The sequence below is a fragment of the Salvelinus fontinalis genome, chromosome 1, assembly GCF_029448725.1.
Source record: "Salvelinus fontinalis isolate EN_2023a chromosome 1, ASM2944872v1, whole genome shotgun sequence".
NCBI lineage: Eukaryota > Metazoa > Chordata > Actinopteri > Salmoniformes > Salmonidae > Salvelinus > Salvelinus fontinalis.
This window is the reverse complement of record NC_074665.1, coordinates 12,966,844-12,991,452: the sequence shown is the minus strand read 5'-3', so window position 1 is coordinate 12,991,452 and position 24,609 is coordinate 12,966,844. Positions and strand designations below refer to the sequence as shown.

General features: G+C 45.3%; 1 protein-coding gene across 2 annotated transcripts in view; it reads left to right on the top strand.

The window, feature by feature from the left end:
• LOC129817231 (butyrophilin subfamily 1 member A1-like) overlaps positions 1-24,609 on the top strand; it is a 28,190-nt gene extending 3,581 nt beyond the window's left edge. Inside the window, exons 2-9 of one of the 2 annotated variants that reach the window (XM_055872308.1) lie at positions 11,621-11,713; positions 11,919-12,017; positions 12,227-12,334; positions 12,509-12,622; positions 13,499-13,639; positions 14,770-14,821; positions 22,876-22,902; positions 23,000-24,609. In XM_055872308.1, coding sequence (XP_055728283.1) covers positions 11,651-11,713; positions 11,919-12,017; positions 12,227-12,334; positions 12,509-12,622; positions 13,499-13,639; positions 14,770-14,821; positions 22,876-22,902; positions 23,000-23,586 — 1,191 coding nt within the window. In that variant the 5' untranslated portion in view covers positions 11,621-11,650 and the 3' untranslated portion in view covers positions 23,587-24,609. Of the gene's footprint in view, positions 1-10,837; positions 11,714-11,918; positions 12,018-12,226; positions 12,335-12,508; positions 12,623-13,498; positions 13,640-14,769; positions 14,822-22,875; positions 22,903-22,999 lie in introns of those variants that run through there. The other variant, XM_055872393.1, reaches the window with a different exon arrangement.

The window sequence follows — 24,609 nt, the reverse complement described above, 5'->3', positions numbered from 1 at the left end:
AACGTTCATCTGTACAAACAATAGTACGCAAATATAAACACCATGGGACCATACAGCTGTCAAACCGCTCAGGAAGGAGACGCGTTCTGTCTCCTAGTACTTTGGTGCAAAAAGTGCAAATCAATCCTCGAACAACAGCAAAGGACCTTGTGAAGATGCTGGAGGAAACAGGTACAAAAGTATCTATATCTATCCACAGTAAAACGAGTTCTATATCGACATAACCTGAAAGGTCGCTCAGCAAGGAAGAAGCCACTGCTCCAAAACCACCATAAAAAAGCCAGACTATGGTTTGCAACTGCACATGGGGAGAAAGATTGTACTTTTTGGAGAAATGTCCTCTGGTCTGATGAAACAAAAATATAACTGTTTGGCCATAGTGACCATCATTATGTTTGGAGGAAAAAGGGGGAGGCTTGTAAGCCAAAGAACACCATCCCAACCATGGGTGGCAGCATCATGTTGTGGGGATGCTTTGCTGCAGGAGGGACTGGTGCACAAAATAGATGACATCATGAGGAAGGGAAAGTATGTGGATATATTGAAGCAACATCTCAAGACATCAGTCAGGAAGTTTAAGCTTGTTTGCAAATGGGTCTTCCAAATGGACAATGACCCCAAGCATACTTCCAAAGTTGTGGCAAAATGGCTTAAGGGCAAAAAAGTCAAGGTATTGGAGCGGCCATCACAAAGCCCTGACCTCAATCCCATAGAAAATTTGTGGGCAGAACTGAAAAAGCGTGTGCGAGCAAGGAGGCCTACAAACCTGACTCAGTTACACCAGCTCTGTCAGGAGGAATGGGCCAAAATTCACGCAAATAATTGTGAGAAGCTTGTGGAAGGCTACCCGACGCGTTTGACCCAAGTGAAACAATTTAAAGGCAATTCTACCAAATACTAATTGAGTGTATGTAAACTTCTGACCCATTGGAAATGTGATGAAAGAAATGAAAGCTGAAATAAATCATTCTCTCTACTATTATTCTGACATTTCACATTCTTAAAATAAAGTGGTGATCCTAACTGACCTAAGATAGGGAATTTTAATTGGATTAAATGTCAGGAATTGTGAAAAACTGAGTTTAAATGTATTTGGCTAAGGTGTATGTAAACCTCCTGACTTCAACTGTAGGTATGCCTCTTGTCCAGATGGGACAGGGCAATGTGCAGTGTGGTGGCGATTGCATCGTCTGTGGATCTATTGGGGCTGTAAGAAAATCGGAGTGGGTCTAGGGTGGCAGGTAAGGTGGAGGTGATATGATCTTTGACTAGTCTCTCGAAGCACTTCATGATGACAGAGGTGAGTGCTACGGAGCATTAGTCATTTAGTTCAATTACCTTTGCTTTCTTAGGTACAGGGACAATGGTGGCCATCTTGAAGCATGTGCGGAGAACAGACTGGGATACGGAGAGATTGAATATATATGTAAACACACCAGCCAGCTGGTCTGTGCATGCTCTGAGGACGCGGCTAGGGATACCATCTGGGACGGCAGCCCTGCGAGGGTTAACATGCTTAAATGTCTTATTCACGTCGGTCACATAGAATCAAATCAAATTTATTTATATAGCTCTTACATCAGCTGATATATCAAAGTGCTACACAGAAACCCAGCCTAAAACCCCAAACAGCAAGCAATGCAGATGTAGAAGCACGGTGGCTAGGAAAAACTCCCTAGAAAGGCCTAAACCTAGGAAGAAACCTAGAGAGGAACCAGACTATGAGGGGTGGCCAGTCCTCTTCTGGCTGTGCCGGGTGGAGATTATAACAAAACATGGCCAAGATGTTCAAATGTTCATAAATGACCAGCATGGTCAAATAACAGTAATCACAGTGACCAGGTCAGGGTTCCATAGCTGCAGGCAGAACAGTTGAAACTGGAGCAGCAGCACGGCCAGGTGGACTGGGGACAACAAGGAGTCATCATGCCAGGTAGTCCTGAGGCATGGTCCTAGGGCTCAGGTCCTCCGAGAGAGAGAAAGAAAGGGAGAAAGGGAGAATTAGAGAGAGCATACTTAAATTCACACAGGACACCGAATAAGACAGGACAAATACTCCAGATATAACAGACTGACCCTAGCCCCCCAACACATAAACTACTGCAGCATAAATACTGGAGGCTGAGACAGGAGGGGTCAGGACACACTGTGGCCCCATCCGATGATACCCCCAGACAGGGCCAAACAGGGAGGATATAACCCCACCCACTTTGCCAAAGCACAGTCCCCACACCACTAGAGGGATATCTTTAACCACCAATTTACCATCCTGAGACAAGGCCGTGTATAGCCCACAAAGATCTCAGCCACGGCACAACCCAAGGGGGGGCGCCAACCCAGACAGGAAGACCACGTCAGTGACTCAACCCACTCAAGTGACGCACCCCTCCTAGGGACAGCATGGAAGAGCACCAGTAAGCCAGTGACTCAGCCCCTGTAATAGGGTTAGAGGCAGAGAATTCCAGTGGGGAGAGGGGGACCGGCCAGGCAGAGACAGCAAGGGTGGTTCGTTGCTCCAGTGCCTTTCCGTTCACCTTCACACTCCTGGGCCAGACTACACTCAGTCATAGGACCTACTGAAGAGATGAGTCTTTAATAAAGACTTAAAGGTTGAGACCGAGTCTGCGTCTCTCACATGGGTAGGCAGAACATTCCATAAAAATGGAGCTCTATAGGAGAAAGCCCTGCCTCCAGCTGTTTGCTTAGAAATTCTAGGGACAATTAGGAGACCTGCGTCTTGTGACCATAGCGTACGTGTAGGTATGTACGGCAGGACCAAATCGGAAAGATAGGTAGGAGCAAGCCCATGTAATGCTTTGTAGGTTAGCAGTAAAACCTTGAAATCAGCCCTTGCCTTAACAGGAAGCCAGTGTAGGGAGGCTAGCACTGGAGTAATATGATCACATTTTTTGGTTCTAATCAGGATTCTAGCAGCCGTATTTAGCACTAACTGAATTTTATTTAGTGCTTTATCTGGGTAGCCGGGAAGTAGAGCATTGCAGTAGTCTAACTTAGAAGTAACAAAAGCATGGATAAATTTTTCTGCATCATTTTTGGACAGAACATTTCTGATTTTTGCAATGTTACGTAAATGGAAAAAAGCTGTCCTTGAAACAGTCTTGATATGTTCGTCAAAAGAGAGATCAGAGGGCCTCCCGGGTGGCGCAGTGGTCTAGGGCACTGCATCGCAGTGCTAGCTGCGCCACCAGAGTCTCTGGGTTCGCGCCCAGGCTCTGTCGCAGCCGGCCGCTGCGACAGAGATTAATTGAGGTTAAGAGATTAACCATCAAGATTAATTGTTGGGAACTAGAACAAGCATCTCTGTTTTGTCCGAGTTTAAAAGTAGAAAGTTTGCAGCCATCCACTTCCTTATGTCTGAAACACAGGCTTCCAGCGAGGGCAATTTTGGGGCTTCACCATGTTTCATTGAAATGTACAGCTGTGTGTCATCCGCATAGCAGTGAAAGTTAACATTATGTTTTCGAATGACATCCCCAAGAGGTAAAATATATAGTGAAAACTATAGTGGTCCTAAAACGGAACCTTGAGGAACATCGCAATTTACAGGTGATTTGTCAGAGGACAAACCATTCACAGAGACAAACTGATATCTTTCCGACAGATAAGATCTAAACCAGGCCAGAACTTGTAGACCAATTTGGGTTTCCAATCTCTCAAAAAGAATGTGGTGATCGATCGATGGTATCAAAAGCAGCACTAAGGTCTAGGAGCACGAGGACAGATGCAGAGCCTCGGTCTGACGCCATTAAAAGGTAATTTACCACCTTCACAAGTGCAGTCTCAGTGCTATGATGGGGTCTAAAACCAGACTGAAGCATTTCGTATACATTGTTTGTCTTCAGCTTTTTCAAAAAAAATTGAGAGGAATGGGAGATTCGATATAGGCCGATAGTTTTTTATATTTTCTGGGTCGTTTGGCTTTTTCAAGAGAGGCTTTATTACTGCCACTTTTAGTGAGTTTGGTACACATCCGGTGGATAGAGAGCCATTTATTATGTTCAACATAGGAGGGCCAAGCACAGGAAGCAGCTCTTTCAGTACTTTAGTTGGAATAGGGTCCAGTATGCAGCTTGAAGGTTTAGAGGCCATGATTATTTTCATCACTGTGTCAAGAGATATACTGCTAAAACACTTGAGTGTCTCCCTTGATCCTAGGTCCTGGCAGAGTTGTGCAGACTCAGGACAACTGATCTTTGGAGGAATACGCAGATTTAAAGAGGAGTCCGTAATTTGCTTTCTAATGATCATGATCTTTTCCTCAAAGAAGTTCATGAATTTATTACTGCTGAAGTGAAAGCCATCCAATCTTGGGGAATGCTGCTTTTTAGTTAGCTTTGCGACAGTATCAAAAATACATTTTGGATTGTTCTTATTTTCCTCAATTAAGTTGGAAAAATAGGATGATCGAGCAGCAGTGAGGGCTCTTCGATACTGCAAGGTACTGTCTTTCCAAGCTAGTCGGAAGACTTCCAGTTTGGTGTGGGGCCATTTCCGTTCCAATTTTCTGGATGCTTGCTTCAGAGCTCGGGTATTTTCTTATGACAAATGTTAGTTCGTTTCTTATGACAAATGTTTTTTGTTTTTAGGGGTGCAACTGCATTTAGGGTATTGCGCAAGGTTAAATTGAGTTCCTCAGTTAGGTGGTTCACTGATTTTTGTCCTCTGATGCCCTTGGGTAGGCAGAGGGAGTCTGGTCTGGAAGGGCATCAAGGAATCTTTGGGTTGTCTGAGAATTTATAGCACGACTTTTGATGCTCCTTGGTTGGGGTCAGAGCATATTATTTTTTGAGATTATATTATTATGGTTATCCTGGTGCTGCCCCTTATCCTGGTGCTGCCCCTTATCCTGGTGCTGCCCCTTGTCCCGGTGCTGCCCCTTGTCCCGGTGCTGCCCCTTGTCCCGGTGCTGCCCCTTGCCCCGGTGCTGCCCCTTGTCCCGGTGCTGCCCCTTTTTCCGGTGCTGCCCCTTCTCCCGGTGCTGGCCGTTCATTTAGGGGATGTTAGTTTTAGGGTGGTCATTGGGAGGGGAAGACAGAAGCGGGGAGTGACTATGGTGGTGTGGGGACAGCGTCCAGAGCCTGAGCCACCACCGTGGTCAACTGCCCACCCAGACCCTCCCCTGGACTTTGTGCTGGTGCGCCCGGCGTTCGCAGCTTGAGGGGGGGGTTCTGTAACGGTCCTGACCTGTTTTCTGTTGTTTTTGTATGTGTTTATGGTCAGGGCGTGTGTTTTGGGTGGGCAGTCTATGTTTTCTGTTTCTATGTTGGTTTTGGGTTGCCTGGTATGGCTCTTAATTAGAGGCAGGTGGTTTGCGTTTTCCTCTAATTAAGAGTCATATTTAGGTAGGGTGTTCTCACTGTTTGTTTGTGGGTGATTGTCTTCCGTATCTGTGTTATGTCTTGCACCATACGGGACTGTTCGGTTGTTCGTTTCGTTTCGATGTAGTCTGTTCCTGTCCGTGAGTTTTACGTTTTAGTTAAGTAAGTTCATGTTCAGGTTTTTTCGTCTACGTCGTTTTGTAAGTTTGAAAGTGTTTGTTTTCGTGTTGCCGTCGTTACAAATAAAAGATGGCTTATTTCCCGAATGCTGCATTTTGGTCTGATGATCCTTCTCTCCTCTCCTCGTCTGAGGAAGAGGAGAACGACAGCCCTTACAGTAGCTATAAAAAAGTGATTGAGTAGGCTGCATAGATTTCATAACTAGAAGCTCAAAAGATTGAAATTAATAGAAATTTGCTATTTTAAATGTTTGCAACACCTCTGACTTTGCGGGATGCGCGGGGGATATGGTCACTAGTGTAACCACGAGGTGATGCCTCATTTAACACAGTAAATTCATCAGGCTTAAGCCATGTTTCAGTCAGGCCAATCACATCATGATCAGTGATTAGTTCATTGACTATAACTGCCTTGGTGAGGGATCTAACATTAAGTAGCCCTATTTTGAGATGTGAGGTATCACGATCTCTTTCAATAATGGCAGGAATGGAGGAGGTATTTATTCTAGTGAGATTGCTAAGGCGAACACCGCCATGTTTAGTTTTGTCCAACCTAGGTCGAGGCACAGACACGGTCTCAATGGGGATAGCTGAGCTGACTACACAGACTGTGCTAGTGGCAGACTCCACTAAGCTGGCAGGCTGGCTAACAGCCTGCTGCCTGGCCTGCACCCGATTTCATTGTGGAGCTAGGGGAGTTAGAGCCCTGTCTATGTTCGTAGATAAGATGAGAGCACCCCTCCAGCTAGGATGGAGTCCGTCACTCCTCAACAGGCCAGGCTTGGTCCTGTTTGTGGGTGAGTCCCAGAAAGAGGGCCAATTATCTACAAATTCTATCTTTTGGGAGGGGCAGAAAACAGTTTTCAACCAGTGATTGAGTTGTGAGACTCTGCTGTAGAGCTCATCACTCCCCCCCCTAACTGGGAGGGGGTCAGAGACAATTATTCGATGCCGACACATCTTTCTAGCTGATTTATACGGTGAAGCTATGTTGCGCTTGTTGACCTCTGACTGTTTCATCCTAACATCGTTGGTGCCGACATGGATAACAATATCCCTATACTCTCTACACTCGCCAGTTTTAGCTTTAGCCAGCAACATCTTCAGATTAGCCTTTACGTCGGTAGCCCTGCCCCCTGGTAAACAGTGTATGATCGCTGGATGATTCATTTTAAGTCTAATACTGCGGGTAATGGAGTCGCCAATGACTAGGGTTTTCAATTTGTCAGAGCTAATGGCGGGAGGCTTCGGCGTCTCAGACCACGTAACGGGAGGAGTAGAGACCAGAGAAGGCTCGACCTCTGACTCCGACTCGCTGCGTAATGGGGAGAACCGGTTGAAAGTTTCTGTCGGCTGAATGAGCGACCCCGGTTGAGCATTCCTACTGCATTTCCCTCCAGAAGCCATGAGAAAGTTGTCCGGCTGCGGGGACCGTGCGAGAGGATTTTCACTACTAGCTGTACTTACTGGTGGCACAGACGCTGTTTCATCCTTTCCTACACTGAAATTACCCTTGCCTAACGATTGCGTCTGAAGCTGGGCTTGCAGCACAGCTATCCTCGCCGTAAGGCGATCGTTCTCCTGTATATTATGAGTACAGCGACTGCAATTAGAAGGCATCATGTTAATGTTACTACTTAGCTTCGGCTGGTGGAGGTCCTGACGAACAATGTCCAGATAAAGCGTCCGAAGTGAAAAAGTTGAATTTAAAAAAGTTGAGTGAGGGAAAAACTAAAAATATAAACGGTAATTAAAAAGTCAAAACCGTAAAGTTGTCAGGTAGCAAAGTAAGGTTAGCAACAAAACGCACAGCAGCACGTAAACTAGTCTGCAAGTTGTGACTGGAAAGGACACGATTGACAAAATGATAAAAAGCTTTGAAGTTTCCATTTAAGGGGAGCCCACAGTCCATGATAGCGGGCCGTGTCGGTGGCACTGTATTATCCTCAAAGCGAACGAAGAATGTGTTCAGCCTGTCCAGGAAGCAAGACGTCGGTGTCTGTGACGTGGCTGGTTTTCCTTTTATAATCCGTGATTGTCTGTAGACCCTGCCACATTCGTCTTGTGTCTGAGCCGTTGAACTGGGACTCAACTTTGTCCCTATTCCGACATTTAGCCTGCTTGATTGCTTTGCGGAAGGAATAACTACACTGTTTGTATTCTTCCATATTCCCAGTCTTTTTTGCCCTGGTTAAATGCGGTGGTTCACGCTTTCAGTTTTGTGCGAATGCTCCCATCTGTCCATGGTTTCTGGTTGGGGTAGGTTTTAATAGTCACAGCGGGTACAACATCTCCTATGCACTTCCTGATAAACTCATTCACCGTATCGGTATATGTGTCGATATTATTTTCTGAAGCTACTCTGAACATATCCCAGTCCGCGTGATCAAAACAATCTTGAAGCGTGGATTCTGATTTATCAGACCAGCGTTGAATAGTTCTTACCACGAATGCTTCCTGTTTGAGTTTCTGCCTATAGGAGGGGAGGAGCAAGATGGAATCGTGGTCCGATTTGCCGAATGGAGGGCAGGGGAGGGCCTTATATGTATTCTGGAAGGTTGTATAACAATGGTCAAGAGTTTTAGCAGTGCGAGTACAACAATCAATATGTTGATAGAATTTTGTGAGCCTTTTCCTCAAATTTGCTTTGTTAAAATATCCAGCTACAATAAATGCAGCCTCAGGATATGTGGTTTCCAGTTTGCATAAAGTCCAGTGAAGTTCTTTGAGGGATGTCGTGGTATTGGCTTGAGGGGGGATATAGACCGCTGTGGCTATTATTGATGTAAATTATCTCGGGAGATAGTACGGTCGGCATTTGATTGTGAGATATTCTAGGTCGGGTGAACAGAAGGACTTGAGTTTCTGTATGTTCTCACAGTTAAACCATAAGTCGTTAATCAATAAACATATACCTCCACCCTTCTGCTTCCTGGAGAGATGTTTGTTCCTGTCGGCGCGATGTACTGAGAACCCAACTGGCTTTACAGAGTCAGACAGCATATCTCGAGAGAGACATGTTTCAGCCAAGCAGAGAATGTTACAATCCCTGGTGTCTCTCTGAAAAGCAACTCTCGCCTTGAGCTCATCAACTTTATTAGCCAGAGATCGGACATTAGCGAATTAAATACTTGAGAGCGGTGGGTGGTGTGCGCGCTTCCTAAGTCGGACCAGAAGACCGCCCCGAGTACCTCGCCTTCACCGGTGTTGTTTTGGGTCAGCCTCTGAAATAAGTTCAATTGATCTGGGGAGAGCAAACAAAGGATCTGCTCCAGGGTCCTGGTAATCCTGGTCGTAATGCTGGAAGTTCCGCCGCTCTAATATCCAATAGTTCTTCCCGGCTGTATGTAATGACACAAAACAATTCCTGAGCTAATAACGTAAAAAATAGTACATAAACAAACAAAATACTGCAGAGTTTCCTAAGAGGTAGTCGTGATGCTGCCATCTCCGTCAGCGCCATCATGCAATCTGTGTCTGGTTTGAGCTAGTTACTGGCTAGCTTGGTCTTCAGCCAGCATGGAACAAAACGGGGGGAAGGGTCGTTCAAAACTCAGAAGCAGTTGTCAAGTCAACACATCCGTCAGTGCTGCTGTGAACGGCATCACAACAGACATGTCAAACAGGAGATGTCAACAACAACAACAATATATCATTGATAGGATTTTAAAAATTGTCTGAGTTGCTTTGTTTATCACCAAATTAGCTTGAGATGATGTTACTGCAACCCTGCTCACTGCATCCAAGTTGCTTGACACAGGACTAATATGTAAATATATACTGAACGTTTCAAAGAGCTGTCAGTCAAGTCAAGCTCATGTATATTTTACATTTACATTTTAGTCATTTAGCAGACGCTCTTATCCAGAGCGACTTACAGTAGAGTGCATACATTTTATTACATTTTTACATACTGAGACAAGGATATCCCTACCGGCCAAACCCTCCCTAACAACGCTATGCCAATTGTGCGTCGCCCCACGGACCTCCCAGTTGCGGCCGGCTGCGACAGAGCCTGGGCGCGAACCCAGAGACTCTGGTGGCGCAGCTAGCACTGCGATGCAGTGCCCTAGACCTCTGCGCCACCCGGGAGGTATATAAGGTCCCCACCCACTCAGCCTGTCTTTTCAAACTTCCTGGTAGTTAGCCATGAGAGAAAAAGTACTTTTCAGAATGACTGTTGAGGACCTTTAAACTGTTTAATGGTTGAATATTTATCCCTGTCTATTTGATCTGTTTCGCTCTGTGATCACATCCAGTTTAGAAGCCTTTATTTAGGCCTCTAGAAGTGCATGTGATATAAAACACCTACTATTAATTAACCTGCTTGCTATAATCCTTTGTAATTACAGCAAAATACTGAGGAAATAATGTTCTTATAGTCTAATAGTCACTTTTACTGTGTTTCATTGCTCTGGCATCAAAGTACCGTGAATATCTCAGTATTGTATTGGCACTATGCAGAGATGGTCAGAGATTTATCACAAGATATCGAGTTGTAATTACAATTATTTTGAAGACTAATGTATCCCTAACTACAATAACATTTTCAGTAACATTTTACTTGCTATGACACGTTTTTTTTTAATCAACCTTGGTTGAATGGACTGACTGTAAGTTTCTGAGGACAAGAGCGCCCGCTAAATGACCAAAATGTAAATGTAAAAATGAAAACTTGCAAAGAACACTGGGTAATATGCCGCTGCGTGGGTCATTCCAGTAATATACTGTAAATGAGATTACACTAACATTTTTGGTACCATAAAATGGATTACTGTAAAATGGATTACAGTAGCTGTACTGTAAAATACATTACAGTAACTTACTGGTCAATTTCTGCCAGTAAGTTTTACAGGAAATGTTTTAGAGTGTAGCTGTGAAAATCCATTGTGTGCCAACATTTCCAAACACCCAGCAGCATGGGCATTCTACTGTGTTCTCCTTGGAAAGTTAATGATCATATTTGGCCCTTTCCGGCTGTTGCCTTCATCAGAAAAGGTTCAGTAAATCCCTCTTCGACATCAAACTAGCTGCAGGGGGCAGGAAAAGGAGGTGCTGCTGATTCAACACGGTCGTTCTGTGGGCTGTGAAAACACTCTCAGCTGCAGCTTCACATCTCCTTGGGATATCTGCCTGACACCAAGGCCATAATTAAGATGCATCGACCCACACACACACACATCCTGAAAACATATTACTCTGCAGTTTTCGTCTCTCTCACACCCCTGCTCTGTCTGTCTGTCTGTCTGTCTCTCTCTCTCTCTCTCTCTCTCTCTCTCTCTCTCTCTCTCTCTCTCTCTCTCTCTCTCTCTCTCTCTCTCTCTCTCTCTCTCTCTCTCTGTCTGTCTGTCTGTCTGTCGTCTCCTGCAGTAACTCTCTCCCGTTTCTCTGCCTCTTCTACCCTCTCTCTCTGTAGTCTCTTGCAGTAACTCTCAGTAACTACTCCCCCCCCTCTTGCTCTCTCCTGGCACAGTCTTTCCAAACTCATTCCCTCTCTCTGTTTTCTCTTCTTTACACACACCCTCTCTCTCTTCTCTCTCTTCTCTCTTCTCTCTCTTCTCTCTCTTCTCTCTCTCTTCTCTCTCTCTCTGTGTGTCAAGCCAGGTCAGTTTTAGGTGAGGCCGTCCTAATGAGCCCACAGAGGACCTCTACTGCAATGTAGTGATTTAGAAGTTGTACAGTACACACACATTTCCGTATTCTGCCTTCTCATCGATTTGAGCTGCCATTGGAGCCCAGTCAGCTATAACTCAGGCCCAACACTGACACAATGAGTGCCAGCAAATAATAAAGCTGTGTATCACTGTGCCAGAGTATTGATGCTGTGGATCTCTGTGCCAGAGTATTGAAGTTGTGTATCACTGTGCCAGAGTATTGATGCTGTGTATCACTGTGCCAGAGTATTGAAGCTGTGTATCACTGTGCCAGAGTATTGATGCTGTGTATCACTGTGCCAGAGTATTGAAGCTGTGTATCTCCCTGCCAGAGTATTGAAGCTGTGTATCACTGTGCCAGAGTATTGAAGCTGTGTATCACTGTGCCAGAGTATTGATGCTGTGTATCACTGTGCCAGAGTACTGAAGCTGTGTATCACTGTGCCAGAGGGCCATTCTCTCCCCCCCAGCTGCCAAGATGATGAAGGAGTGCCTCCAGTTCTTCATCGAGCCGGCCCAAAAAATCAAGATCCGCCTCAAGGTAGGACCCTTGGACACCTATCAATTCTCAGACACCCCTTAATAGCACTGATGTTTGTCCTTGTCAAGATGTACTCAAGAGAAAGAAAGGATTGGTTCATTTCCCGTCTGTGCTTTATCTGTGTAGCTGCATGATTGATGAAGGTCATTTTCCCTTCATCCTTCCCTCTCTTTGTCTCTCTCATCCATTGCTCCCTCTGTTCTAGGAGTCTCGTAAGAAAGGGACGGATGAGAAGAAAAAACCTTTAGTGGAGAGTCAGCTGTTCATAATGGAACTGGCCAGGGAACTCAACAGACTGTGCCAGGTACACACATCCACAAAGACACACACACGCACACACACACACACACACACACACACACACACACACACACACACACACACACACACACACACACACACACACACACACGGACACACACACACGAACACACGGACACACACACGGACACACACGAACACATACACACACGCAAGCAAACAACCACACTCACTCTACTATTATCTTCTCAGAGGTCAAAGGTCTTAGCCCACATCTGGACAGGTGAAGACAACTGGCCTCCCAGTATGTGTAGACACTTCATAGTGGAGTGGGCTGCCGTGCTAGATAAGAGAGGCCAGGTGAGTACTGATGTTTGAAAGCTATTTGATAGTTTTACTTTAAAAAGCCTTTTTTTTCTCCTTTAAATTAATTCTCCTTTTTCTTTGTTGATAAACTATTATTAGACCTCTATGAGACTTTATTATTGCAGTTTTTACTTCGTGACCTCTTTCCGTTGTCTTTTGACTGTGCAGCCGAGGAGCACGCAGACAGAGAAGAGGGACTGGAAGACAGGGGGAGAGTACGACATCGGAACCCACAAACGGGTCATCATGGACTGGACACACAAGCTCAGAAACAGACCAGAGGTAAGGAACATGGGAGGGATTGGGTCACTAGAGTCAAATTAAATGTATTTATGAAGCCCTTTTTGCATCAGCCGATGTCACAAAGTGCTATACAGAAACCCAGCCTAAAATCCCAAACAGCAAGCAATGCAGATGCACAGTGGCTAGGAAAAACTCCCTAGAAAGGCAGAAACCTAGAAGGGAACCAGGCTCTGAGGGGTGGCCAGTCCTCTTCTGACTGTATCGGGTGGAGATATAATCCCACCCATTTTGCCAAAGCACAGCCCCCACACCACTAGAGGGATATCAACAGACCACCAACTTACTACCCTGAGACAAGGCTGTGTATAGCCCACGAAGCTCTCCTCCAGAGCACGAGTCTGAGGGGGCAGCAAAACAGGACAGGAAGATCACGTCAGTGACTCAACCCACTCAAGTCGAGTATAGCGAGAAAAGCCTGGCAAGACGTGACGCACCCCTCCTAGGGACGGCATGGAAGAGCACCAGTAAGCCATTGACTCAGCCCCTGTAATAAGGTCAGAGGCAGAGAATCCAAGTGTCCAAAATATTACTAAAGAGTTTACTACCCTACTATATTAATCTCTCTCTCTCTCTCTCTCTCTCTCTCTCTCTCTCTCTCTCTCTCTCTCTCTCTCTCTGTCTCTCTCTCTCTCTCTCGCTCTCGCTCTCGCTCTCGCTCTCGCTCTCGCTCTCGCTCTCGCTCTCTCTCCTCTGTGATTAAGGAACAGCTCATCCTCAGTCTCCTGTGTTGCATTAGTGTGCATATGATGGACTTATTATGTTGCAGTATGGACCAGTAATGGAAGACTCCGTCCTAATTCCCTCTTTTCATTTGTTACTATATAAAGTAATAACCATATGGACCTCCCCCTCCAGCCCAGTATCTGGCCCGGTGAGCCCGTGTTGATGATGTTGGATGATCTGGAGATCCAGTGGAGGAGGGGGCGTCTGCCGAACCTTCTCCCAGCCATGGAGCTGGTCATGTGGGTGCTGCTGAGTGCAGACAGCCCTGATAAGGTGTGTGTGTTTCTATGACTGAACCAAAACAATAATAACAGCTTTGCCTTTCTTGAACTCAAACTTTTTTCCCCCTACTTGCACTGAATTTTCTGACAGCTACTTATTGAGATTGTAATATGCAGCTGTCTTTTTGAGCTATCTTAAGATGAATGCACTACACACTAAAAACAAATGGTTCTATACAGTGCCAAATTGTAAAAAATAACACATTGTTATTTGGCTTGTAACCATAGCAGAACACTTTCTGGTCCTATATGGAACCTTTTTTTGAAGGTTCTGTAAATAACCATGCCCATAAGGTTCTAAATGGAACCTGTATGCTGTTATAAAGAACCCTTTCCTAAGGTTCTATAAAGAACCATTAAAAAAAAGGTTCTATATAGCACCAAAAAGGGATCCGCTATGGTTACAACACTTTTTGGGTCTAAATATAACAATTTTTTATGGTTCCTGATATAACTTTACAGATGAGGGTTCTATAAAGAACCTTCCTTCCTCTCAAGGTTCGTTGTAGAACCATACAGTGTTTTTATTCTGGTTTTAACAGTCATATTATATTGTTAAATTCCATAGGTTTTATTAATGTGTTTATTAACAAGTTGAATCAGGTGTTCTAGCTCTGGAACGGCAGGGTCCCTGAGGAGAGAACTGAGAACTACTGATTTAGTCAACCACTCTCAATTGACTCAAGACCATACATGAGTCTATCACATAAGTCTGTCATTGGCCATTGACATACATGACATAAACCAATATAACACAACACATTAGATAAACTGGAATGACACTCTCACTGACGGTTGCACAAAAAGAGCTGTGCACAAACCACAGTCCAAAACATTCTAATTATCACTAAAAGAGGAAAGAACCCTTTTTTGAACTGCAAATAACATTGGAGGGCTTCTTTGGGTCAGTATGGTTCCTCATAGAACCATCACTTTCCCAAAGAACCCTTGAGGAACCCTCATTTTGTAGTGTGTAATTGTAAGTTGCTCTGGGTAACAGCGTCTGCTAAATGACTCAATTGTTAATGTAAACTAACTGATTAATTATTCATCAATTAATCTGCATGATTAGATCCACATTACACAGATAAACTCACTCAAGCCTTTCCTCTGTGTTTGCAGGAGGACGTAACCAAACAGTGGCTGATCAGAAAACAGAGGAGTCAGAAGAGCGGTGTGTAGAGCTTTGACGTGTTGAAGTCATCAAGAAAGCGTTATGCTTCGATCACACCGACAGCGTCGTTGTGCCAAATAGTACGCAGCATCATCATCTGGATATGAGTGCAACAAAAGTTCAACATTCACAAGGCAAACGCAGCGTTTCATTGGAAATAAATGCATTTCTGGTGTACCGAAATGCAATGACGCTGTCGGTGTGATGGAAAGAAGGCCTAGATTCTATCAGATCAGGCATTAACCGGGGATAGATGACGCCAGCATAGCAGGTGTTTTGGTGGTGCCGGAGTCCTATCAGTGAGCAGTTGCTCATGGGGTCATTGTCACAAAGCCACACCCATCCCACTCTCGTTATTACATTTTTATTTATTTTTTATTTTTTTACCTTTATTTAACTAGGCAAGTCAGTTAATAAGAAATTCTTATTTACAATGATCGCCTACCCCGACAAAACCTGGACAACGCTGGGCCAATTGCGAGCCGCCCAATGGGACTCCCAATCACGGCCGGATGTGATGCAGCCTGCATTCGAACTGGGGACTACGGTGACGTCTCTTGCACTGAGATGCAATTTAATGTTATTTTTTATTTATTTTACCTTTATTTAACCAGGTAGGCTAGTTTAGAACGAGTTCTCATTTACAACTGCGACCTGGCCAAGATAAAGCATAGCGGTTTGACACATACAACAACACAGAGTTACACATGGAATAAACAAACATACAGTCAATAATACAGTAGGAAAAAAGTATGTATATATACAGTGTGTGCAAATGAGGTAAGATAAGGAAGGTAAGGCAATAAAATAGGCCATAGTGACGAGGTAATTACGATATAGCAAATAAACACTGGAGTGGTAGATGTGCAGAAGATGAATGTGCAAGTAGAGATACTGGGATGCAAAGGAGCTAAATAAATAAATAAATACAGTATGAGGATGAGGTAGTTGGATGGGCTATTTAGAGATGGACTATGTACAGGTGCAATGATCTGTGAGCTGCTCTGATAGCTGGTGCTTAAAGTTAGTGAGGGAGATAAGAGTCTCTAGCTTCAATGATTTTTGCAGTTTGTTCCAGTCATTGGCAGCAGAGAACTGGTAGGAAAGGCAGCCAAAGAGGGAATTGGCTTTGGGGGTGATCAGTGAGATATACCTGCTGGAGCACGTGCTACGGGTGGGTGCTGCTATGGTGACCAGTGAACTGAGATAAGGCGGGGCTTTACCTAGCAAAGACTTGTAGATGACCTGGAGACAGTGGGTTTGGCGACGAGTATGAAGTGAGGGCCAGCCAACGAGAGCATACAGGTCGCAGTGGTGGGTAGTATATGGGGCTTTGGTGAAAAAACAGATAGCACTGTGATAGACTGCATCCAATTTGCTGAGTAGAGTGTTGGAGGCTATTTTGTAAATGACATCGCCAAAGTCGAGGATCGGTAGGATAGTCAGTTTTACGAGGGTATGTTTGGCAGCATGAGTGAAGGATGCTTTGTTGCGAAATAGGAAGCCGATTCTAGATTACATTTTGGATTGGAGATGTTTAATATGAGTCTGGAAGGAGAGTTTACAGTCTAACCAGACACCTAGGTATTTGTAGTTGTCCACATATTCCTAGGTCAGAACCGTCCAGAGTAGTGATGCTGGACGGGCGGGCAGGTGCGGGCAGCGATCGGTTGAAGAGCATGCATTTAGTTTTACTTGCATTTAAGAGCAGTTTGAGGCCACGGAAGGAGAGTTGTATGGCATTGAAGCTTGTCTGGAGGTTAGTTAGCACAGTGTCCAAAGAAGGGCCAGAAGTATACAGAATGGTGTCGTCTGCGTAGAGGTGGATCAGAGATTCACCAGCAGCAAGAGTGACATCATTGATGTATACAGAGAAGAGAGTCGGCCCGAGAATTGAACCCTGTCGCACCCCCATAGACTGCCAGAGGTCCGGACAACAGGCCCTCTGATTTGACACACTGAACTCAATCAGAGAAGTAGTTGCGAGGCAATCATTTGAGAAACCAAGGCTGTTGAGTCTGCCAATAAGAATGTGGTGATTGACAGAGTCGAAAGCCTTGGCCAGGTCGATGAATACGGCTGCACAGTATTGTCTCTTTTCGATGGCAGATATGATATCGTTTAGGACCTTGAACGTGGCTGAGGTGCACCCATGACCAGCTCGGAAGCCAGATTGCATAGCGGAGAAGGTACGGTGGGATTCGAAATGGTCGGTGATCTGTTTGTTAACTTGGCTTTCGAAGACCTTAGAAAGGCAGGGTAGGATAGATATAGGTCTGTAGCAGTTTGGGTCTAATGTCTCCCCATTTGAAGAGGGGGATGACCGCTGCAGCTTTCCAATCTTTGGGGATCTCAGACAATACGAAAGAGCGGTTGAACAAGCTAGTATTAGGGGTTGCAACATTTTCGGCAGATAATTTTAGAAAGAGAGGGTCCAGATTGTCTAGCCCGGCTGATTTGTAAGGGTCCAGATTTTGCAGCTCTTTCAGAACATCAGGCATCTGGATTTGGGTGAAAGAGAATTGGGGGAGGCTTGGGCGAGTTGCTGTGGAGGGTGCAGGGCAGTTGACCGGGTAAGTGTAGCCAGGTGGAAAGCTTGGCCAGCCGTAGAAAAAGGCTTATTGAAATTCTCAATAATCGTGGATTTATCGGTGGTGACAGTGTTTCCTAGCCTCAGTGCAGTGGGCAGCTGGGAGGAGGTGCTCTTATTCTCCATGGACTTTACAGTGTCTCAGAACTTTTTGGAGTTTGTGCTACAGGATGCAAATGTCTGTTTGAAAAACCTAGCCTTAGCTTTCCTAACTGCTTGTATATATTGGTTCCTAACTTCCCTGAAAAGTTGCGTATCACGGGTGCTATTTGATGCTAATGCAGTACGCCACAAGATGTTTTTGTGCTGGTCAAGGGCAGTCAGGTCTGGAGAGAACCAAGGGCTGTATCTGTTCCTGGTTAAAAAATAATAATAATGGAGCATGCCTATTTAAGATGGTGAGGAAGGCACTTTTAAAGAATAACCAGGCATCCTCTACTGACGGGATGAGGTCAATATCCTTCCAGGATACCCGTGCTAGGTCGATTAGAAAGGCCTGCTCGCTGAAGTGTTTTAGGGAGCGTTTGACAGTGATGAGGGGTGGTCGTTTGACAGCAGACCCATTACGGATGCAGGCAATGAGGCAGTGATTGCTGAGATCTTGGTTGAAGACAGCAGAGGTGTATTTGGAGGGCATGTTGGTTAGGATGATATTTATGAGGATGCCCGTGTTTATGGAGTTGGGGTTGTACCTGGTAGGTTCTTTGATAATTTGTGTGAGATTGAGGGCATCAAGCTTAGGTTGTAGGATGGCCAGGGTGTTAAGCATGTCCCAGTTTAGGTCACCTAGCAGCACGAGCTCTGAAGATAGATGGGGGGCAATCAATTCACATATGGTGTCCAGGGCACAGCTGGGGGCAGAGGGTGGTCTATAGCAAGCGGCAACGGTAAGAGACTTGTTTCTGGAAATGTGGATTTTTAGAAGTAGAAGCTCGAATTGTTTGGGCACAGACCTGAATAGTATGACAGAACTCTGCAGGCTGTCTTTGCAGTAGATTGCCACTCCGCCCCCTTTGGCAGTTCTATCTTGTCGGAAAATGTTATAGTTAGGGATGGACATTTCAGGGTTTTTGGTGGTCTTCCTAAGCCAGGATTCAGACACGGCTTGGACATCTGGGTTGGCAGAGTGTGCTAAGGCAGTGAATAAAACAAACTTGGGGAGGAGGCTTCTAATGTTAACATGCATGAAACCAAGGCTTTTACGGTTACAGAAGTCAACAAATTAGAGCGCATGGGGAATGGGAGTGGAGCTGGCACTGCTGGGCCTGGATTAACCTCTAAATCACCAGAGGAACAAAGGAGGAGTAGGATAAGGGTACGGCTAAAGGCTGTAAGAACTGGTCGTCTAGTACGTTCGGAACAGAGAGTAAAAGGAGCAGGTTTCTGGGCGCGATAGAATAGATTTAAGGCATAATGTACAGACAAAGGTTTGGTTGGATGTGAATACAGTGGAGGTAGGCATAGAGTGACGATGAGAGAGATATTGTCTCTAGAAACATAATTTAAACCAGGTGATGTCACTTCATGTGTGGGAGGTGGAACTGAAGGGTTAGCTAAGGCATATTGAGCAGGGCTAGAGGCTCTACAGTGAAATAAGACAATAATTACTAACCAGAACAGCAATGGACAAGGCATATTGACATTAGCGAGAGGCATGCGTAGCCGAGTGATCATAGGGGTCCAGTGAGTAGTTAAGCTGGCTGGAGACACGGCGATTCAGACAGCTAGCGGGCCGGGGATAGCAAGCTAGCAGAAGGGCCTTAGAGGTACGTCGCGACGGAAGAAGTCTGTTGTAGCCTTCTCGTGCAGAGGCTCCTCGTGCGGTTCCGTCGGCAGACCAGCCGTTATTGATTAATAGGGTTGCGTGTAGTAAATGTGCCCAGTCCAATTGGCAAAATGCCTTGGACCGCTGTGCCACTCGGGAGCACGTTAGACGGTCAGAATGAGAAGGGTATAGGTTATATAGAAATAATGGCCATCAAAATGAAAATCATTCAACGAAATACTGACGATTTCTATAAGCCTAATCAAGGTGTAGATTACATTCCAGTGTTCAAACTTGTAAACACGGTTGCATAGAATTTCTAAATGCGACTCCGTGCCACCAATGGCAATGTCCACAATAGGTATAATGGGCGTATTCGATTATGCTGAGTCGTGGGGAACCGGGCAAAGGCCCTTCATATCATCGGGTAAAAGCGGTGAGGGAGGAGCATCGTTCTCAAATCAAACAGCCGCTCGGTCATTTTGTCAACAAAGCAGCATGGTGCATTTTCAAGAAACATACATCTCTTTTCCATAAAATTCATATTAAAATGTTCTGGTGATGGGGAAACTAAGCTTCCTGAAGCATTAAGGTTTTCCAGCCAATTGTGTCAAAAATAGGTTCATTACTCAAGGCTTTGATCAACAGTGTATAATAGTGGCACCTGCTGGTTAAAAGATTTTAGAGCAACCAAATGATTATAGATGACGTCCCACACCCTGTAGCGCATGCACAGTGTAGCCTTTTTGTCTTATACCAAACCAATCAGGTCGTTGTTCAACAAAACAAAGTTTCGGACGTCATTGATCACACGCTTCTGATAAAGTGAAACAGGCATTGTGTGCTGCTTTGAAGTACACTGCTTAGCGATTTTGACGCATGCCTCAGAGCTCCGACATTAAACGGAACATCACTAGAATTTTCGAAGTAGTTTGCATTGGGAAGACATGCCTGCATTGGGAAGGCATGCCTCAGAGCTCCGACATTAAACGGAACATCACTAGAATTTTCGAAGTAGTTTGCATTGGGAAGACAGACAGTGTGGGATGTCATCTATAATCATTTGGTTGCTCTAAAATCGTTTAACGTTTTTATCAAAAGCAATAATTTTTGCATGGAAAAACATAGACTCCTACTATTTACAACACGTTTAATTACGTTACTTTGGTTTTGAGCCAACTTCGCCGTCTGTACTCCCGGTAGGCAATCAACTTTCACCCAATGCAAATCACGCCTACACGGGTGCCTAGATTAATCGAGCCCCCTCATTGCTGGGAGCCACTTCTGGATTTGACAGCTCTAACGCAGTTTCAACTCTGACACCGCCAAAACAACAGCTTTGTAGGTGACGGCCAGCGCAAATCTGATTGAATCTTGCCCTTACACAAGTGTTACAGCAATCAGTGACAGAGAGATGTTGGAGATCACAGGTGTGTCATTGTGTGACAATGTGAGCTGATTGTGACAATGTGAGCTGATTGTGACAATGTGAGCTGTTTGTGACAATGTGAGCTGATTGTGACAATGTGAGCTGATTGTGACAATGTGAGCTGATTGTGCCACTCTGAGCTGATTATGCCACTAAGTAAAATTAAGGCTAATAATCAATCAGTGCTCAAGATATCCCATAAGATTCATAGAATTTATCATGGGCAAATCAATCGGTCAGCCTTTCATAGCTATTAGTGTGACATCCCAGCAAACATGACCCCATTGGCCCCATGTGGGTATTCGCCTGACACTGAAATCCCTCAGGATTTCGTCTGGATTTTGTCAAATATTTGCGAGCAAAAATGCTTGATTTTGCTCTTGCAATTCTGACATTTCGCATGACAATATGCAATGATTTCATCCAATAATATGCAATATGTCGCAAAATTGTGCTGAAAAGGGAAAATGTTTTGTTGACGTTTGGCTTGATAGAATCATATAATGCGGGGGAATGTGCGGTGATTGGTTGAAATTTTGAGCCCTCTTTTTGTACTGTGGTGATCGGTCAGTTTTATATGATAATTTACAATGATTTGTCTGTTTTATGCGTAAATAGTGTGGTGATTGGTCAAATTTGTAAGCCCTCGCCTCATATAATATGCAAGGAATTGTTGATTTTGCAAAACTATTTGCTGTTGTAGAATCACGGAATCCTGGAGCGACGGGCTAGCTCACACTAAGCCCACACCAGCCCAACACAGGCTAGCCCACACCAGCCCAACACAAGCTAGCCCACACCAGCCCAACACAGGCTAGCCCACACCAACCCAACACGGCTAGCCCACACCAACCCAACACAGGCTAGCCCACACCAACCCAACACAGGCTTGCCCACACCAGCCCAACACAAGCTAGCCCACACCAGCCCAACACAGGCTAGGCCAACACAGGCTAGCCCACACCAACCCAACACAAGCTAGCCCACACCAGCCCAACACAGGCTAGCCCAACACAGGCTAGCCCACACCAACCCAACACAGGCTTGCCCACACCAACCCAACACAGGCTAGCCCAACACAGGCTTGCCCAACACAGGCTTGCCCACACCAACCCAACACAGGCTAGCCCACACCAGCCCAACACAGGCTAGCCCACACCAGCCCAACACAGGCTATCCCACACCAGCCCAACACAGGCTTGCCCACACCAGCCCAACACAGGCTTGCCCACACCAGCCCAACACAGGCTTGCCCACACCAGCCCAACACAGGCTTGCCCACACCAGCCCAACACAGGCTAGCCCACACCAGCCCAACACAGGCTAGCCCACACCAGCCCAACACAGGCTAGCCCAACACAGGCTAGCCCACACCAACCCAACACAGGCTAGCCCACACCAACCCAACACAGGCTTGCCCACACCAACCCAACACAGGCTTGCCCACACCAGCCCAACACAGGCTTGCCCACACCAGCCCAACACAGGCTAGCCCACACCAGCCCAACACAGGCTAGTCCAAGTCCTAGTACCTCACAATGTAGAATATTTGGGGCATTGTTTGCACACAGGTCTTTCTGTGCAACCGTTACTGAGAAGTTTGTTTCCGTTGAAGTGTTCTGTTGTGTGATGCCCAAATAGTGTTTGATCTTGTACCGTGCCAATGATGAAGTTTTCAAAAATACTTAAATAAGTGTGACGTGTTTGTCTTGTAAGAAATACATGAATGGTAGTAACAACCTGGTTGTCATTCTGATACAATGTGACACATTCACCAAATACCTTTTAATGCTTGAAAATGTTAAAATGTATGCATTGAATTGTAATAAATAAATAATAGATAAATTCATATTAAATAATAGATAAAAACATATAAATTGGCATAGGGTGGGCAGCCCAAATGGGGCCATTATTTTTGCCCACGTCGGGTTGACATCATGCCAATGCGGGCATGTTTGCTGGGAAAAATATTATTTCAGACAAAGTGAGGGCTGCCCTCACAAGATATGGGCTGCCCACGCTGGGCCAATGCCTTGGTGACCAATGTGGAGCCAAGGCCGATCGGCTTAATGTCCGCAGCCATTGGGCCCACATTGTACCAATGTGGGCATGTTTTCCGGGATGGTTGATGAATCACTTGAAGTGATAAGAAAAATGAAAGGAGCGGAGTGGAACAAACATGCCTGAGTACTTGGCAGTTAAGTAACAGAAAATGGGTTAAGATTGAACTTTGGACAGTATTTTAACCCCAGTTTTGTTGACACTTTCAGATGCAGCCCGCTACATTCCCCACAATGGTATGTGAAGCTCATAATGGATTTGTTATTGAGGAGTAAAGGAAACTGTAAATACATTCATCCCTTTTCTTACTCTAACAACAACTTTTTATCTCAGTATGGAACTGGATCTGTGATGCTGCAGAGGAAGTGACCCTTGACCCCAAGACAGCCAACCCTGACCTCTTCCTCTCTGATGACGACAAGCGCATGCGCTGTGGCCTGGAGCGGCGAGACATCCCTAACTGTAGTCGCCGCTTCGACGGCTGGTGGTTTTGCGCTCTGGGAAACGAGGGCTACATCTCCGGGCGCCATTACTGGGAAGTCGAAGTGGGCGACCGGGACTGGCGGCTGGGCGTGGCTAAAGGCTCCGCCCAGAGGAAGGGTTACAGTCCCCTCAACACACAGACGGGCTACCTCACCCTGAGGCTGGAGAGGGGCTCAGACCTCAAGGCGCTGACGGTGCCCTCCACGCCACTGGCCCAGATGCTGGTCCCCAGGAAGGTAGGGGTCTACCTGGACTATGAGCAGGGCCAGCTCTCCTTCTACGATGTGGAGAAGAGGTCCCACATCTACACGTACAACGAGACCTTCACAGAGAGACTGTTCCCCGTGTTTGGGACTGTAGATGTGGTGAGGGATCTGGTGATCAGGCCGGCACAGACCAGGGAACCATGCCTCTGCCCTGGACCCTGTCTCTGGTGATAACGTATTACAGCGTTCTTCAAACCTGGTCCTGGAGAGCTAGCCTGGAATCCACACGGAATATTCTAAATGTAGCGAAATTCAGTGTAAATTCCAGGCTAGTGGAGTGCAGGCTTTTGTTCTGGTCCAGCACTATCACACCTGATTCGATGGTGTGATGATTAGTTCATTAGTTCATTCAGGTGTCTTAAAACAAGGCTGGAACAAATGCATGCACTCCTTAGGACCTGGGCTGAAGAACAATTATTACCTCCTCCCTGTTACACTTTTTATTACATTGCCTTCATGCCACTGTACTTCAAGGTACAAAGGAACTGTAAAAGAACGTGCTGCTCAAATTACCCAAAGATCTGACGGAGTTGATATTTAGTTCAGCAAGAGCTTGCACACAGAAGACAGACACAGAGAGAGACAGAGACACACAGACAGACAGCCAGACAGCTATGGTTTACAGTCTAAAGGGACGGTAGAGAGAGTAGCATGCAGTACTTCATTCTTCCTCTCTGATTCTCTTCCTCTCTGATTCTCTAATTCTCTTCCTCTCTTATTCTTTGATTTTCTGATCCTCTGATTCTCTTCCTCTCTGATTCCACTGTCCAGCTTGCCAGAGTCTCATAACGTGTTTCAGCATGTTTTTGGAAGGTACGGTTGATATTGACAGTGTGTGTAATGGTGTGATAACAATGCTTTTTTTCAGTCATCAATAAATTAAGACAAATCTCAAGAAGATGTTTGTCGGTTTCTCGTCTACGAAGGTGTGGCATTAGGGTTTCAAAGGCGGGGTATATTACTGGTAACTTTCAAAGTCTACCAGTAAACTACCAGCATTTTTTGTAACTTTCAGGAATTCAATGGAATTTATCACATGACATCTAGTGGCTTTTATGGGTACTTCAGATTATCACAGGTGTCTAATTATTTCTGGCCTCTGTGGGGCCTTATCACATTGTAAAATAATAAAATAAGATGATTGAAAAAAAAAGTAAAATATGAAAACATTAAACTAAATTACAACCCATCAAC